This window comes from Mustelus asterias, chromosome 17, assembly GCF_964213995.1.
Source record: "Mustelus asterias chromosome 17, sMusAst1.hap1.1, whole genome shotgun sequence".
In the NCBI taxonomy this organism is placed as follows: domain Eukaryota; kingdom Metazoa; phylum Chordata; class Chondrichthyes; order Carcharhiniformes; family Triakidae; genus Mustelus; species Mustelus asterias.
In genome coordinates, this window is record NC_135817.1 from 33,278,653 (window position 1) to 33,293,460 (window position 14,808).

The 14,808-nt window shown below is 46.4% G+C and overlaps 1 protein-coding gene across 13 annotated transcripts in view; it reads left to right on the forward strand.

Annotated features, from left to right (window-relative positions):
- LOC144506416 (dystrophin-like) overlaps positions 1-14,808 on the forward strand; it is a 1,861,003-nt gene that overhangs the window by 547,923 nt on the left and 1,298,272 nt on the right. For all 13 annotated transcript variants that reach the window (XM_078232507.1, XM_078232503.1, XM_078232508.1 and 10 more), the window contains exon 6: positions 10,139-10,311. In XM_078232507.1, the coding sequence (XP_078088633.1) occupies positions 10,139-10,311 (173 nt within the window). The remainder of the gene's footprint in view (positions 1-10,138; positions 10,312-14,808) is intronic.

Genomic DNA, 14,808 nt, shown 5'->3' on the forward strand with positions numbered 1-14,808 from the left:
CAGGAAAGCAGTTTTCACTCAAAAGATAGTTGAAATCTCTTCCCCAAAAATCTGCAGCTGCTAGGGCAGTGGATGGTTTCGTGCTAAGCTGATCAATCCTTACACAAGCAAAATACCACAGATGCTGGAAATCTAAAATAAGAACAGAAAATGCTGGAACTGCTTTAACAGGTCTGGAAGCATCTGCGTAGAGAAACAGTGTCAGTGTTTCAGGCCAATGACCTTTCATCTGACCTCATCTGATGAAAAGTCAGTGACCTGAAAACTCTGTTTTTCAATCTCCACAGATGCTGCCAGATCTTGCTTAGTATTTCCAGTGTTTCCTGTTCGGATTGCCAGATTTTTGTCAGGTACGGGTATCAGAGGCTGCGCAGTAAAGGGAGATAAATTAGATTGAAGCGCGGGTCAACCATGAATGGCAGACCAAGCTTGAGGGGCTGAATGACGTACTCCTGTTCCTATGTTCTGATTGAAAGCTGCGAGTGCCATTGGAACCTGTGCCAGCACAAGTCAGTCTGTGCAGGAGAGGAGACGACCAGATCGTTGAGGCATTTAAAACAAATTCCATTTTAATCAAATCTGAATTACTTTATTGGCACTTCGATTTTACTGCTGTCATCACCTGCAGGCAGCGTGCTGATTGTCAGATATTTGAAACAAAAATGAATGACAAAATCTTTCAAAAAATACAGATTCTGATTATTGATTTCTATTTCATTTCAGAACATAATCAATTCTCATTTAATTTTCTCATTATTTCAAAGCAGCGATCAAATCATTACATTTGTTATTACTGAGGGAAAGAGTGCTGTATTGGTTCCATTTTTCAAGCACCAGTAATGATTTATATTTGTCTCCGCCACAGTGTGTTTTGCAAGATATATTTTGCAAGATACTGAGCTCTGCGGCATTTGAATCAGAACATATCTAATAGATAATTCTCCAGTCTGGGTGAGATGGAAACAGTGACGAGGTGCTCTAAATCATTTCCCACACTTTCTGTCAGTTGATTGGCAGCAACACTGTAGGCAATGAGCTTTGTTTTGCATTTACATTTGCAATTATATTATCTTCTCAGTGTTAAGAATAAGCTTCCTTCAATGGCTTTTTCTGGAAAAGGAGTATTGTTTTAGCTGTGCTGAACCAGTCTGGGCATTCAAGTGAAGCTGAAAGTTATGTTTCCATTATACAGAATGTTAGAAGCCAAATTAACTTACCAGCTGTGGCAACAGCTTCAATGGCAAATGACTATATTAGGATAAAACAAATTAAAGCATAGCTGGAGAAATGGTGCAGGAGGAAGATCATCAGACTCGTGGAGAATTGGGATCATTTCTGGGAAGGAGGAACTTGTTCAAGTTGGATAGGTTATATCTCCAGGGAGCAAGGACCAATGTCCTCCACAGAAAGTTAACCAGTACTGAACTAATTTGACATGAGGCTGAAACATTTGTGTGGAGTAATCAGGTACACAGATGACTGGCAAATACAGATTGCACTAAAGTAAAGAGTAATTTATAAATAGAGATCAGTCAGAGAAGGGGAGGGGGGTTCCATATGCTGAGCAGTCCAAGATGGGTTTAGAGAGGCTGTCTGGTAAATACATGGAGTGTGGTAAATAAAGCTGCTGAGCTGTAAACACAAATCACCATATATATGACAAACTTGGTGTCAGTAGCACAGATCGGACTTGATGAAGAGAGTGATTCAGGACTGAAATTTCTTTTAGCGACAATGTATTCAGGAAAGATGGGGAAAGAACAAAGGAAAGTAATAGCAGTAGAGATCAAACAACTCTTGCCGCAGTGGAGAGAGATGAGATAGTTGAGGGAATTGAGGTTAGAATTGAGGAGCAGTGAAGGAGCTATCATGCTGTTATGTTACTATATTACAAGTCACTAAATAACCAGATGGACAGAGAGGAGCAAAATTGCAGGCATGTTTCAGAAGGATATAAGAACTACCTTGTATTGATAATAGGTGTTTCAATTATTTGAATATAAACTGGGGTAATGGCAGTGTAAAGGGCAAAGCAGGGGAGGAATTTCAGAAATATGTGCAAGAGAACTTCTATGATCAGTTAGTTCCAGCCAAATGAATGGATCTTGCCTGGAACATGAAGTTGGGCAAGTAACATTTGCGCCACACAAATGCCAAGCAATGATCATCACTAATAAGAGACACTCTAACCACTGCCCCTTGACACACAATGGTGTAACCATCATTGAATCCCCCACTGTCAACATCCTTGGGGTAATCATGAATCAGAAACTCAACTGGACTCATCACAAACACAGTGGCTATAGGAGCAGGTCAGGGGCTAGAAATACTGCGGCGAGTAACTCCCCTCCTGACTCCCCAAAGCCTGTCCACTGTCTACAAGGCACAAGTCAGGAGTGTGATGGAAAACTCCCCACTTGCCTGGACGGGTGCAACTTCAACAACATCCAAGAAGCTTGACACCATCCAGGACAAAGCAGCACATCCACAAACATCCACACCTTCCACCACCGATGCTCAGTAGCAGCTGTGTGTACTATCTACAAGATGCACTGCACCAAATTCACCAAAGATCCTCAGACAGCATCTTCCAAACCCACAACCATTTCCATCCAGAAGATCAAGGGTAGCAGATAAATGGGAACACCACCACCTGCAAGTTCCCCTCCAAGCCACTCACCATCCTGACTTGGAAATATATCGCTGTTCCTTCACAGTCACTGGGTCAAAATCCTGGAATTCCCTACCTAATGGCATTGTGGGTCAACCCATTGCACGTAAACTGCAGCGATTCAAGAAGGCAGCTCACCACCACCTTCTCAAGGGCAACTAGGGATGGGCAATAAATGCTGGCCACCCAGCGACGCCCATGTCCCACGAATGAATTAAACTAAAAGTGAAGTATGTTTGAATCGGACTATATTTGAGGAACAGTAATCATGCTATCCTCAGGTTTAGAATAGTTATAGACAATGCTGAGGAAAACGAATACTGACCTGGAGGTGAGCTAATTACAGTGAATTAAAAAAGGATCTGGTTTATGTGAATTGAAATCAAAATTAGCATTCAAAAGAGTAGTTGAAGAATGGGAGGCCTTTAAAGAATGGGTGGTTCAGGTAGAAAGCAGCAATGTTCTCGTGAGGGAGAAAGGAGGGCAGCCATAGCTAAAGTTCCCTGGATTATTAAAGATACACATAATGGAGGTTTATGGCAATTATAAAGTTAATAATGCAGTGGGGAACCAAACCTGAACATAGGTATTAAGGAAGAGATCTTGAAAAGAGAATAAGAGGGGCAAAGTGAGAGTATAAGGAGGATGAATGGGTAAGATATTTGTATATGGTATCACTCCTGGCTCAGTTGGTAGCAGTCTTTGCCTCCATGTTCAATGGTTGTGGGTTCAAGTCTCCTCCTCGGCCCAAACACAAACATTAAGTCTGACACTTCAGTGAAGTACCAATTACTATTGGAGATACTCGCTGGAATTCTACCGCTCTGCCTGCCACATGAATCAGAGCGGGTAAGGGGCGGACAGTTGGAAGGTCCATTGACCACAGATGGGATTTTATGGTCTCTGGTTGAGCGAGTGCGTAAAATTCCGCCCGCTGTCTTTAAGATGTAACAGCAAACTAAGGCCCCATCCACTCTCTCAGGTAGATGTAAAAGGTCCCATGGCAGTAGTTTGAAGAAGAGAGGTGTTAAAGTTTTAAACTTTATTTATTAATCATAAGTAGGCTTACATTAACACTAATTGAAGTTACTGTGAAAATCGCCTGGTCACCACACTCCGGCGTCTGTTCGGGTACACTGAGGGAGAATTCAGCATGGACCTAACCAGCATGTTTTTTGGACTGTGGGAGGAAACCAGAGCACCCCGAAGAAACCCATGCAGACATGGGGAGAACGTGCAGGCACCGACCGCACAAACAGTGACCCAAGCCGGGAATCGAACTCAGGTCCATGGAGCTGAGAGGCAGCAGTGCTAACTACTGTGCCACCCAATGTTATTCCCAATGTTCTGACTATTTTTTGTATCTGAACAGCAGGAAACAGATTATCTGGTCATTGTCACACTGATGTGCATGGGAGCTTGCTGCACGCAAATTGGTTGCCGTGGTTCTGATCATGCAATAGTGACGACACTTCAAAAGTACTGAAAATGTTTTGATATTTCCTGTAGTCATGAAAAAAAACTTTATATGAATAGGTATTAAGATTATAAGTGTGATGCACTATCAATAAGGCGAAAGACTACCGATATGCCAATATAAGTGTAGGCTTTTATTCACAACAGAATCAGGAGCAGATCCCAACAATTAACCGACCTGGACTGAACAAGGGGGAGGAGACAGCCACCTTTATACTAGGTGCTGAGGGGAGGAACCAAACTGGAAGGGGATGTGTCCAGGTATGACAAACACACACAATGGTGGTCCATATAGGACAAAGGCACAACTGAGGTCCACCACATTCACCCCTTCCTTTTAAAAAACAACACGGGGGTGAAGCGGAAACAATATCACAAGTCCAGACGAACCGGTGGCTTGATCCGTCGTCGCGATCGTCGTAGTGCAGGTCGCAGAGTCGTCCGAGCAGGGAGCGATGTCGGCCCAGGCTCCGTACAGTGAGCGTCGAGAGAAGGCGCTGGGTGGTGTGAAGCGGACCGATCCGTCGTCCCGTCCAGTCGTCGGGTACTGCGTGGCGACGGCTCCGGCGACTCAAGCGAGCTGTACATAGGGGCGAGAGGAATGGGCTGTGGCCCTGGTGGCGTATGGGGAACAGTGGGAACCGGAGCTGGGGGGTGGGGGGCTGCAACAGGCTCTGGGCACACTACATTGGGGACAGGGACTGAGGGAGGAAGAGGCGTAGCAGTCTCCGAATGGACGACACCAGGGACCGTGGGGCGGAAGGACGTGGTGACCTCCGGGGCACCCGCGGGTGCCAAGTCACGGACAGAAACCGTGTCCTCCCGCCCATCAGGGTACGCTACATAAGCATATTGGGGATTAGCATGGAGCAGTTGGACCTCCTCGACCAAGGGATCTGCCTTATGGGTCCGGACATGCTTCCGAAGCAGGACGGGTCCCGGGGACATCAGCCAATCCGGGAGCGAAGTACCCGAGGAGGACTTCCTGGGAAATGAAAACATCCGCTCGTGAGGGGTCGTATTGGTCGCTGTGCACAAGAGTGACCTAATGGAATGTAATGCGTCCGGAAGGACGTCTTGCCAACGGCTGACTGGAAGGCCCCTAGACCGTAACGCTAATAGAACGGCCTTCCAGACGGTTGCGTTCTCCCGCTCTACTTGACCATTGCCCCTGGGGTTATAGCTAGTGGTGCGGCTGGAGGCAACGCCTTTGGCGAGCAGGTACTGCCTCAGCTCATCACTCATGAAAGAGGACCCACGGTCGCTATGAATATAGGCTGGGAAGCCGAACAGGGTGAAGAGCTTGTTCAGGGTCCGAATCACTGTAGCCGTGGTCATGTCCGAGCAGGGGAAGGCAAAAGGGAAACGTGAGTATTCGTCAATGATATTCAGGAAATAAACATTGCGGTTAGAGGAGGGGAGGGGGCCTTTAAAATCAACGCTAAGGCGCTCGAACGCGCGAGTGGCCTTCACAAGGTGCGCCCTACCTGGCCGGTAGAACTGCGGTTTGCACTCAGCGCAGACCCTGCATTGCCTGGTAATCGTCCGGACTTCCTCAAGGGAGAAGGGCAGGTTACGGGACTTGACAAAATGGAAAAATCTGGTGACACCCGGGTGACAGAGGTCGTTATGGAGGGACTGTAGCTGGTCTAGTTGGGCACTGGCACATGATCCACGGGACAGGGCGTCTGGGGGCTCATTGAGCTTCCCAGGCCGGTACATGATGTCATATCTGTAGGTGGAGAGCTCAATCCTCCACCGCAAGATCTTGTCATTCTTAATCTTGCCCTTTTGCCTGGTGTTAAACAGGAAGGCAACTGACCGCTGGTCCGTAATTAAGGTGAATCGTTGGCCCGCGAGATAATGGCGCCAGTGCCGGACGGCTTCCACGATGGCCTGGGCCTCCTTCTCGACCGAGGAGTGTCGAATCTCAGGGCCTTGTAAGGTCCGGGAAAAGAAGGCCACCGGACGGCCCCTCTGGTTAAGGGTGGCAGCGAGGGCAAAGTCAGACGCATCACTTTCCACTTGGAATGGGATGGATTCGTCCACAGCGTGCATCGCGGCCTTCGCGATGTCCGCTTTGATGTCATCGAAGGCCCGACAGGCCTCCTCCGCCAGGGGAAAAGCGGTCGATTTTAGGAGCGGACGGGCTTTATCTGCGTAACGGGGAACCCACTGGGCATAATAGGAGAAGAAGCCCAGGCATCTCCTCAGTGCTTTGAGGGTAGTAGGGAGGGGAAGCTGCATAAGGGGACGCATACGGGCTGGGTCGGGGCCAAGGACACCATTTTCTATCACGTACCCAAGGATGGCGAGGCGGCGTGTCCGGAAAACACACTTCGCCTCATTGTATGTGAGGTTCAGGAGAGTGGCCGTACGAAGGAATTTTTGTAGGTTGGCATCATGGTCCTGCAGGTCATGGCCGCAGATGGTGACGTTATCCAGATACGGGAAAGTGGCCCGTAGTCCGTGCTGGTCCACCATTTGATCCATGGCCCGTTGGAAGACTGAGACCCCATTGGTGACACCAAAGGGGACTCGGAGGAACTGGTAGAGGCGGCCATCCGCCTCAAAGGCAGTGTATGGGCGATCCTCCGAGCGGATAGGGAGCTGGTGGTAAGCCGATTTCAAATCGATCGTTGAAAAAACCCTATAGTGCGCGATGTGGTTGACTATGTCCGCGATACGGGGAAGAGGATATGCATCTAGTTGGGTATACCTGTTTATGGTCTGGCTGTAGTCAATCACCATGCGGTGTTTCTCCCCCGATTTAACTACGACCACTTGCGCCCTCCAGGGGCTGGTGCTGGCCTGGATAATCCCTTCCTGGAGCAAACGTTGTACCTCGGACCGAATGAAGGCCCGGTCATCCGCACTATAGCGCCTACTCTTGGTGGCTATAGGCCTACAATCCGGGGTGAGGTTATCAAATAACGGGGGGGGGGTGATCTTGAGGGTCGAGAGACTGCAGGTGGTGCGCGAGGGGCGCTGCCGTGACGGCGCCTTGCAGACGGAGAGCGGGGGATAAGGGCCATCATACTGCAGGGTGACGCTCCTATGATGGCTGAGGAAATCTAACCCCAGCAGTACAGCTGCGCAGAGTCGCGGCAGCACGAGGAGCCGAAAACGCTCGTAGACTGTGCCCTGTACCGTCAGCGTCACCAAGCAGCACCCGAGGACCTCCACTGAGTGAGAATTCGAGGCCATGGAGATGGTCTGGCTCCAGGGTTGCACGGGAAGGGCATATTGACGCACTGTGCGAGGGTGTATAAAACTTTCCGTGCTCCCACAGTCAAACAGGCAGTTTTCTGCATAACCATTTACCTTGATCTCCATTATGGACTTGGAGAGTTGATGTGGCTGCGACTGGTCCAGGCAAATCGATGCCACTGTTGAATTAAAGAAGAATCCATCTTCGTCGCCGTCTGATGACGTCACGGATGAAGCTTCCTGCTCAGCTTGCCTTGATGCCAGTCTCAAAGATGGCGACTCCCGCACTTCCGGTGACCGCATCAAAGATGGCGATTCCCGCACTTCCGGTGACCGCATCCAAGATGGCGATTCGCGCGCAGCCGCCGCCTGCATCAAAGATGGCCGCGCCCTCGGAGCACACATGGCTCCACGAGTCTTCAGAAGCGGCTTTGCTCTGCAGACTTTGACAAAGTGGCCTAGCTTACCGCATCCGGAGCAAATCGCGTCCTTTGCCGGGCAGTGACGCCGAGGGTGCTTAGGGAGGCCACAAAAGTAACATTTGGGCCCTGCTGGAGCAGCCCCGTCGGTGGAACGGGATCCAAGGTAAGACCCGAGATTATGGGAGGCTGCTTCTAACGTTTCAGCCATCGTGGCCGTTTTCCGGAGGTCTTGGTCATCTTGTTCCAGCAGACGCTGCTGGATGTATGTAGACTCAATGCCCGCAACGTAGGCGTCGCGGATCAGATCCTCCGTGTTCTGAGCTGCTGAAACAGCCTTACAGTCGCATGCTCGGGCGAGGACTCGCAGGGCGCGCAGAAATTGGGCGCACGATTCTCCTGGCTGCTGTTTGCGGGTAGTTAGGAGGTGTCTGGCGTAAACCACGTTAGGGCTCTTTCGGAACTGCCCTTTTAGGAGTTCGATAGCGTCCGCGTAAGTAGCAGCGTCCCGGAAGATTCCATAGACAGTTTCGCTTACCCGGGCGCGGAGCACGTGGAGTTTAGCAGCGTCGGTGTCGATGGCCGTAGCGGTGTCGACGAATGCTTCGAAGCAGTCCAACCAATGATCAAATTTATCAGAGGCTCCAACCTCTTGAGGGTCTAAAGCTAACTTGTCGGGTTTTAGAAACTGCTCCATACTAGTAACTGTTGTGAATAAAATTGATGCACTATCAATAAGGCGAAAGACTACCGATATGCCAATATAAGTGTAGGCTTTTATTCACAACAGAATCAGGAGCAGATCCCAACAATTAACCGACCTGGACTGAACAAGGGGGAGGAGACAGCCACCTTTATACTAGGTGCTGAGGGGAGGAACCAAACTGGAAGGGGATGTGTCCAGGTATGACAAACACACACAATGGTGGTCCATATAGGACAAAGGCACAACTGAGGTCCACCACAAAGTGTCACCCCGTGTTAACGGAAAAGAGACAAGAGATAAACAGGCCGGTCAGCTTATGTCTGTGGTCGGGAAACTTTGAGACAATAATCCTGGATAATATTAATTGTCATTTGAATAATATGGGGTAATGAATAAGGGTAAGTGTGGATTTGCAAAGCCTAATTGTGTTTAGCTAATTTGATCAAGTTCTTTGATTAATTGATGGAAAAGGTTGATATTGTGTAAATAGACTTTCAAAAGGTGTTTGACAAAGAACCACACCAAACTTGGTTGCAAAATTACAATCTATAGAATTAAAGGGACATTGATAGCATGGATTCAAAATTGGCTAATGGGCAGAAAGTGATGAGCAGTGGTGAATGGTTGTTAATTAGACAGAAGGGAATGAAACAGTAATATTCCTCAGATTTATTTATAAGGATCATTCTTCTTGCTGATGTATAATTAACAATCTTTATAAAATATAAGTTAGGGTTCAGCTATTATATTGTGTTCAGTACTGGATACCACACTTCAGAAAGGATGTAAAGGCCTTAAAGGGGGTGCAGAGTTTTAACAGAATGGTACCAGAGATGGCGAACTAGAATTATATGGAGGGACAGGGTTTCTTCTCAATGCAAAACAGAGAGGATTTGAGAGAAGTGTCCAAAATCAAAAATTGTTTTGATAACACAAATAGTAGGCACCTTTTCCTGTGGCAGGAGTGATAACCAGTTTTAATATTCAGAGGTGACATGGAGAATTCTTTTACACAGTGAATTGTCATGATTTGGAATGCACTGACGGGGAGGTGGTGGAAGCAGATTCGATAGGAAGAGAATTGGATAAATACTTGAAGGGAAGTATCTTGCAGGTCTTTGGGTAAAGAGCAGGGAAATGGGATTAATTGGAAGGCCCTACCAAAGAGCACAGTGAGCCAAATGGTTTCTTGTGCTATATCGGTCTATGATTCGATGTCAGGGAAATGCCTCGCTCACTAACTAGACCACTGCTTACTGCCAAGTGAGATTCAGTTAATGCGATTAGCAGTTTTTTTATTTGTTGAAAATGAAAATTCATCAGTGAGGATCTATTTCCCCATTAAGAATACTTTGTGACAGATGGCAGAAAATCACAGTCATGATCACCCACAGAAGTAGCACCCATGATCACCAGGCCACCTCTAATTATCGACTGAAAGATTGTGGGGAGAGTGGATGAAATGGGGTGTAAAGGGGTGAGGGTGGGAAATGCCAACCCCAAATCATTTATTTTCTTGTTTAAACATCACATAATGCTTTACAAGAGGGAGAGAAAATACATTATTTGATGTTTGTGTTACTGGTTTGGGGAGATGCTATCAGATTCATATCATTGCTTTGTTTGGTTCTGCTAATTTGTTTGCATTCTTTTAAGGTAAAAGATGTTATGAAGGGCATCATGGCCAACCTGCAGCAGACCAATAGTGAGAAGATTCTTCTGAGCTGGGTCCGCCAGTCCATCCATAATTACAAGCCGGTCAATGTCATCAATTTCACCTCCAGCTGGTCCGATGGCTTGGCCTTCAATGCACTCATCCATAGTCACAGGTAAGAAAGAGATATCTTCCTGATTTTTTAATTGGCAGACAGAAATTTTGGTTCAGGGTTTTTTTTTGGTCACAGTAACAGAGACACCAATGATGGTGTCAAGAGGTTTGCTGTTGCAGTGAGCTTTATCTCTTGTAGAACACACAATCTTCAGAACTGGCAGTTATCTGTATATGATGTTTGTTCAGCCAGAAAATAAATGAGGATAAGATCTGAAAAGCTTCTGCAAACTCGCAGGCCTCTTATCACAAGCCACTGGAAATAGCGTGAACCTTATATGTAGTCTTTCATTATGGGACCTGAAAGCTTCCAGAAGAGGGTAGGAATGTTCAACTTCTTAATGCATGAACTGAGAATAGGAAAACAATGGAGTGAGGGTATCTTGAATAAAAATAAACAATGCTAGAGATGCACAGTAGATCAGTCAGCATCTGTGCAAAGAAAAGGGTAAATTGACCACTTATCAGAACTGAAAAATGATTAACAAACAATCTAATATAATCATCTCTGTATTTAACCTTCCCCAATGTGATACTGAAATTCAACCCGAGTTCCAAGAACTGTGGACATCCAAAAATGGGGTGCATACCCCCGCCCCCATCCACACCCCCTCCCCCGCACAAATACAAAATAGGGCGTGATGACATTCTGTTTCAATAAGGCATCGTCTCCCAAATTACAGAGGGTGAGTCGGCATGGAAATTCTCTGTCCACAAGTCATTTTGAAGTTAACTTGTTAACAATCCAATCATCCCCAACGTTTAGTTGCCTGTTCCATTTTTTGAATCTCAGACCTGAAAAGGTTTGAGAGTGTTTGGCAGCAGCTGTGACAAGGTGGCACGTGGGCGAAAGAGAAGGCCTGCCAATGGGACCATGGCTGTATGTATCAGCAGAATCGGCCTGAGAAGGTGGCAGCAACTGCGTGTTATTTATGACAACTTTTATCTTTGTTGACGGTACAATTAAAAAAATAAAGACTGATTCTGAGGGCAGGGGCCTTTTCAATTCTAGCAGTGGTTAACTTCCAGTTTACCCCTTTGCTGCAGCACCAATTGGAACTCCCCTTTGCTTCACCAATTGGTATCCTGTCCATCAGAGGCACGAATTAGACATCCAATTCTTAATTGGATGAGCCGAGCTGGTAGTGGGTGGAACACTCGGTTTCCATTCCGATTCCCTCAGCCCACCAAGAAATGTAAAATCCAGCCCTGTATGTTTTTTTCCTCCAGAGAAACTTCCCCACATTAATATTGACGTAATGGTGCCAAATGAATGAATTCTAAGTATTAAGTAGGCCAAAGCTGCCTTTTGCAGTGTCCTCACAGGTGGCACAAATCACTGTCATAAAAATTATAGTGACAAGAAAGATGGGCTGGATTTTAGGGGGTGCCGTGGTCCCTGCCCACCCAGCTAAAAGAACATAAGAACCAGGAGCAGGAGTAGGCCATCTGGCCCCTCGAGCCTGCTCTGCCATTCAATAAGATCATGGCTGAGGGGAGCCTGCTCATGATCTCAATAACTGTTCTGCAGCAATTTAACACTGAGAACAGTGTTAGTTGCTTTAAGGCGAGACCTCTTGGGTGGGAGCCTGTTTAAAGAGCTGCTGATAGTTGTATAGCCAGCAGCACTATAGACCCAGCAGTACGAGCGGGGAACAATGTCCAGTGCTAAGACTACAGGAAGTCCCACCATGTTGCGGACCCCAGGGAAATCTGGGATTGGGCGTCTCTGAGTCCTGCCAAATGTCTTACTGATGAGCTGATGGGTGTGTGGGGGACAGTGGCAGTGGTGGGGTGAAGTACTTGGAGGTCTGGGTTTTTAGAGGACAGGGGTAATGACCTTGGGGATGGTGCCAGTGATCGGCACAAGAACACCTCAAAGAAGGTCCCCCATCCTCTATCCAACACCAGCCTGCACAGTTAAAGCTGCCTGGCTTCCCACATGGCATGGAGCCTCCGCTATGCTGTGGGCAAAATATTGGCAGAGGCAGATGGACCCGAAAGCTCGGCAGGCCACTCAACGCTTTTCCTGTGTCCTGCAAAGTTTCAGACAGGTCAGAGGTGGGCAGCAGGAAGGTCACCGACTGAACTTTACTTCCCCCCCCCCCCCCCCCCCCCCCCCACCCCCCACCCCCCGGCCCAGTACCCATTGTTTTTGTTGGGTTTGGGAAGGTTTAAAATCTTGGCCTTAAAACTTCGTGATCAGTATAGAAATTCATTAAATTTGTTTGTGAAAGCATGAACTACACGCGATCAGAATTAGTTTGGAGGCTTTCAAAAGTAAATGCTCATTGTTAAGTTAGGTTGTTGTAGGCTGCAAACACATTATTCTTTATAACGTTGCACATTCTTGCTTCATACTTATGTGAAATCAACAGCTTGGTAGTTTAGCTCAGAAGAATGTTTAAGTTTATTGTACATTATGCCATTGTTGCCAGCTATATCAAGAGAGTAATCCATAGTGCAGTAAAATTCTTCATTAGAGTGTACTTTTCTCTAGGAAAAAAAAATGCAAACCCTTCAATGGTTAAAAGCAATCTCAGTGTCAATGGCAGAACTAACTGTATGAACATAAAATCTGGGAGCCAGAACAGACAGTGACAAATTGGTTAGCATTGTACAATCCTGATTTAATTGACTGAGCAGTCATTGTGGGACAATTAGCTGAAAGATTTACTGGAGGAATTGAGGAAGGCTGTGTTGAACTGAAACATTGATATTTTTATATAACTGGTGTTGTACAGTAAGTACAGGATCTTTGAATAAATATATTGATATTTTGGATTGTAAGCGGGTTGTACTCGTAGGAAGTTATACATGGTGATACCTTGTCCTGATATGTAGGTTACTGGGAAATTGGTATGAGTTTGCTGGCTATACCTCACATGATTAGCATCATGGAATCAAACTTGAAGGTCAGGCATCAATTTGTTATTTTTTGATGGAGGATTCCACAGACAGAAGCTACCAATATGAATGTGTATTCTAACCTGACCTAACTGAAAACCACTTAGCAAAATAATGGACCTGATTTCTATTCAGTGTCAGCTGTTTTGTGTCAGCTCTGACTCCGTTTGTAGCACTCTGGCCTCTCAGTTAGCAGGTTGTAGATTGAGCCCAGCAATCCAGGCTGGCACTCCAGTATAGTGCTGAGGAGGTGCTGGGGGAATCATCTATCTTTGGGGAGTGGCAATGGTAGAGGGGCAGAGTATTGAGAGGGCATCCCAAAATGGCTTTTACATTGGCAGGATTTCCCCGATTAATTGTCCCTATCCCCTACCAATGATGTAAAGGGAATCCCCATTGCATCCATTTTAAATATGCATATCAGGACTTTATGCCTGATAGACCACTCCGCATTATATTGTCAACTCATATCGGCAAACCCTTACCCTGACATGAATCATGGCAAGTCTCCAACAACACGAACCTGGTGAGCTGAATCCGTCGGAGGTGCACAGGTGAATATAGCCCCCAGGGAAGAAAGAGTCATGCCCGGCCAGTTTGTCAGGAGTAGTGCCTGGAGGAATGCTCCATGATGGGGGTTGGGGTGGGAGTGGCTTGTATGGAGGAGGTGCCAGGGGATTAGTGGTGGTAGTGCTGGGGGAGGGGTGCTGTATGGAAGGTGTTGGGGGCTCTGTGGGGGTGGTGCTGGGGGCGGCGGTTGATTCTGTGGAGGAATTGCTGCCCTCCAAGATAGAGGTAAAAGGTTTCAGGGCATTATTTCAAAAACTTGCAGGTGAATTTACCATAGTGACCTAACAAATGTTTATTCGCAATCAACATCACAAAAAACTGATTATTGGGTCATTATACCATTGCTGTTGTGGGAATTTATTGTGCACAATTAGCTGCTGCTTTTCCTACATCAGTAACTGCACTTCAGAAAATATACTTTGTTGGTTATAACGTGCCTTGGGCTGTCCAGTGGTTGTGACAGGTGCAATATAAGTGCAAGTCTTTCTTTTGTGTAAATTAATAGACAGGAAATTAGGCTTGGGGTGACAATTTGTTACAATCTGCTATTGATAATGTTTCCTCCAATACAGATTAAGAATTAAATTCATATTATTAGAGCTGGACTTCAACTTTGCTCCCCTCCTCCACAGTCTGTCTTTCTAAGTTCAAGCTTGCTGTTACTCATCATAACTTGCCTATAGTATTCTCTCTAGGATTTAGCCCTTCTGCCAATTACGAAAAACTTTCAACTCCAAGATATTGCCCTGAAACCTATCAAGAATGGAATAAGATTAACCCTGTAATGTAAACATGACTTGATATTTTAACTGGGTTTAGAAAATCTTTGAAGGACAGTGTTTATTTCCCCTGAGATTTGTAATTTCAAAAGAATAAATTGGTGGAAATTCAGGATTGTTGAAAAGAAAGTTCAGATATGGAGAACATGACAAACCATCTGGCAAACGTGCACTAAGTTACTGCATTCAAATACATGATCACATCATTTTTCACTATAGAATTGCAGTCTTTGAAAATTCAT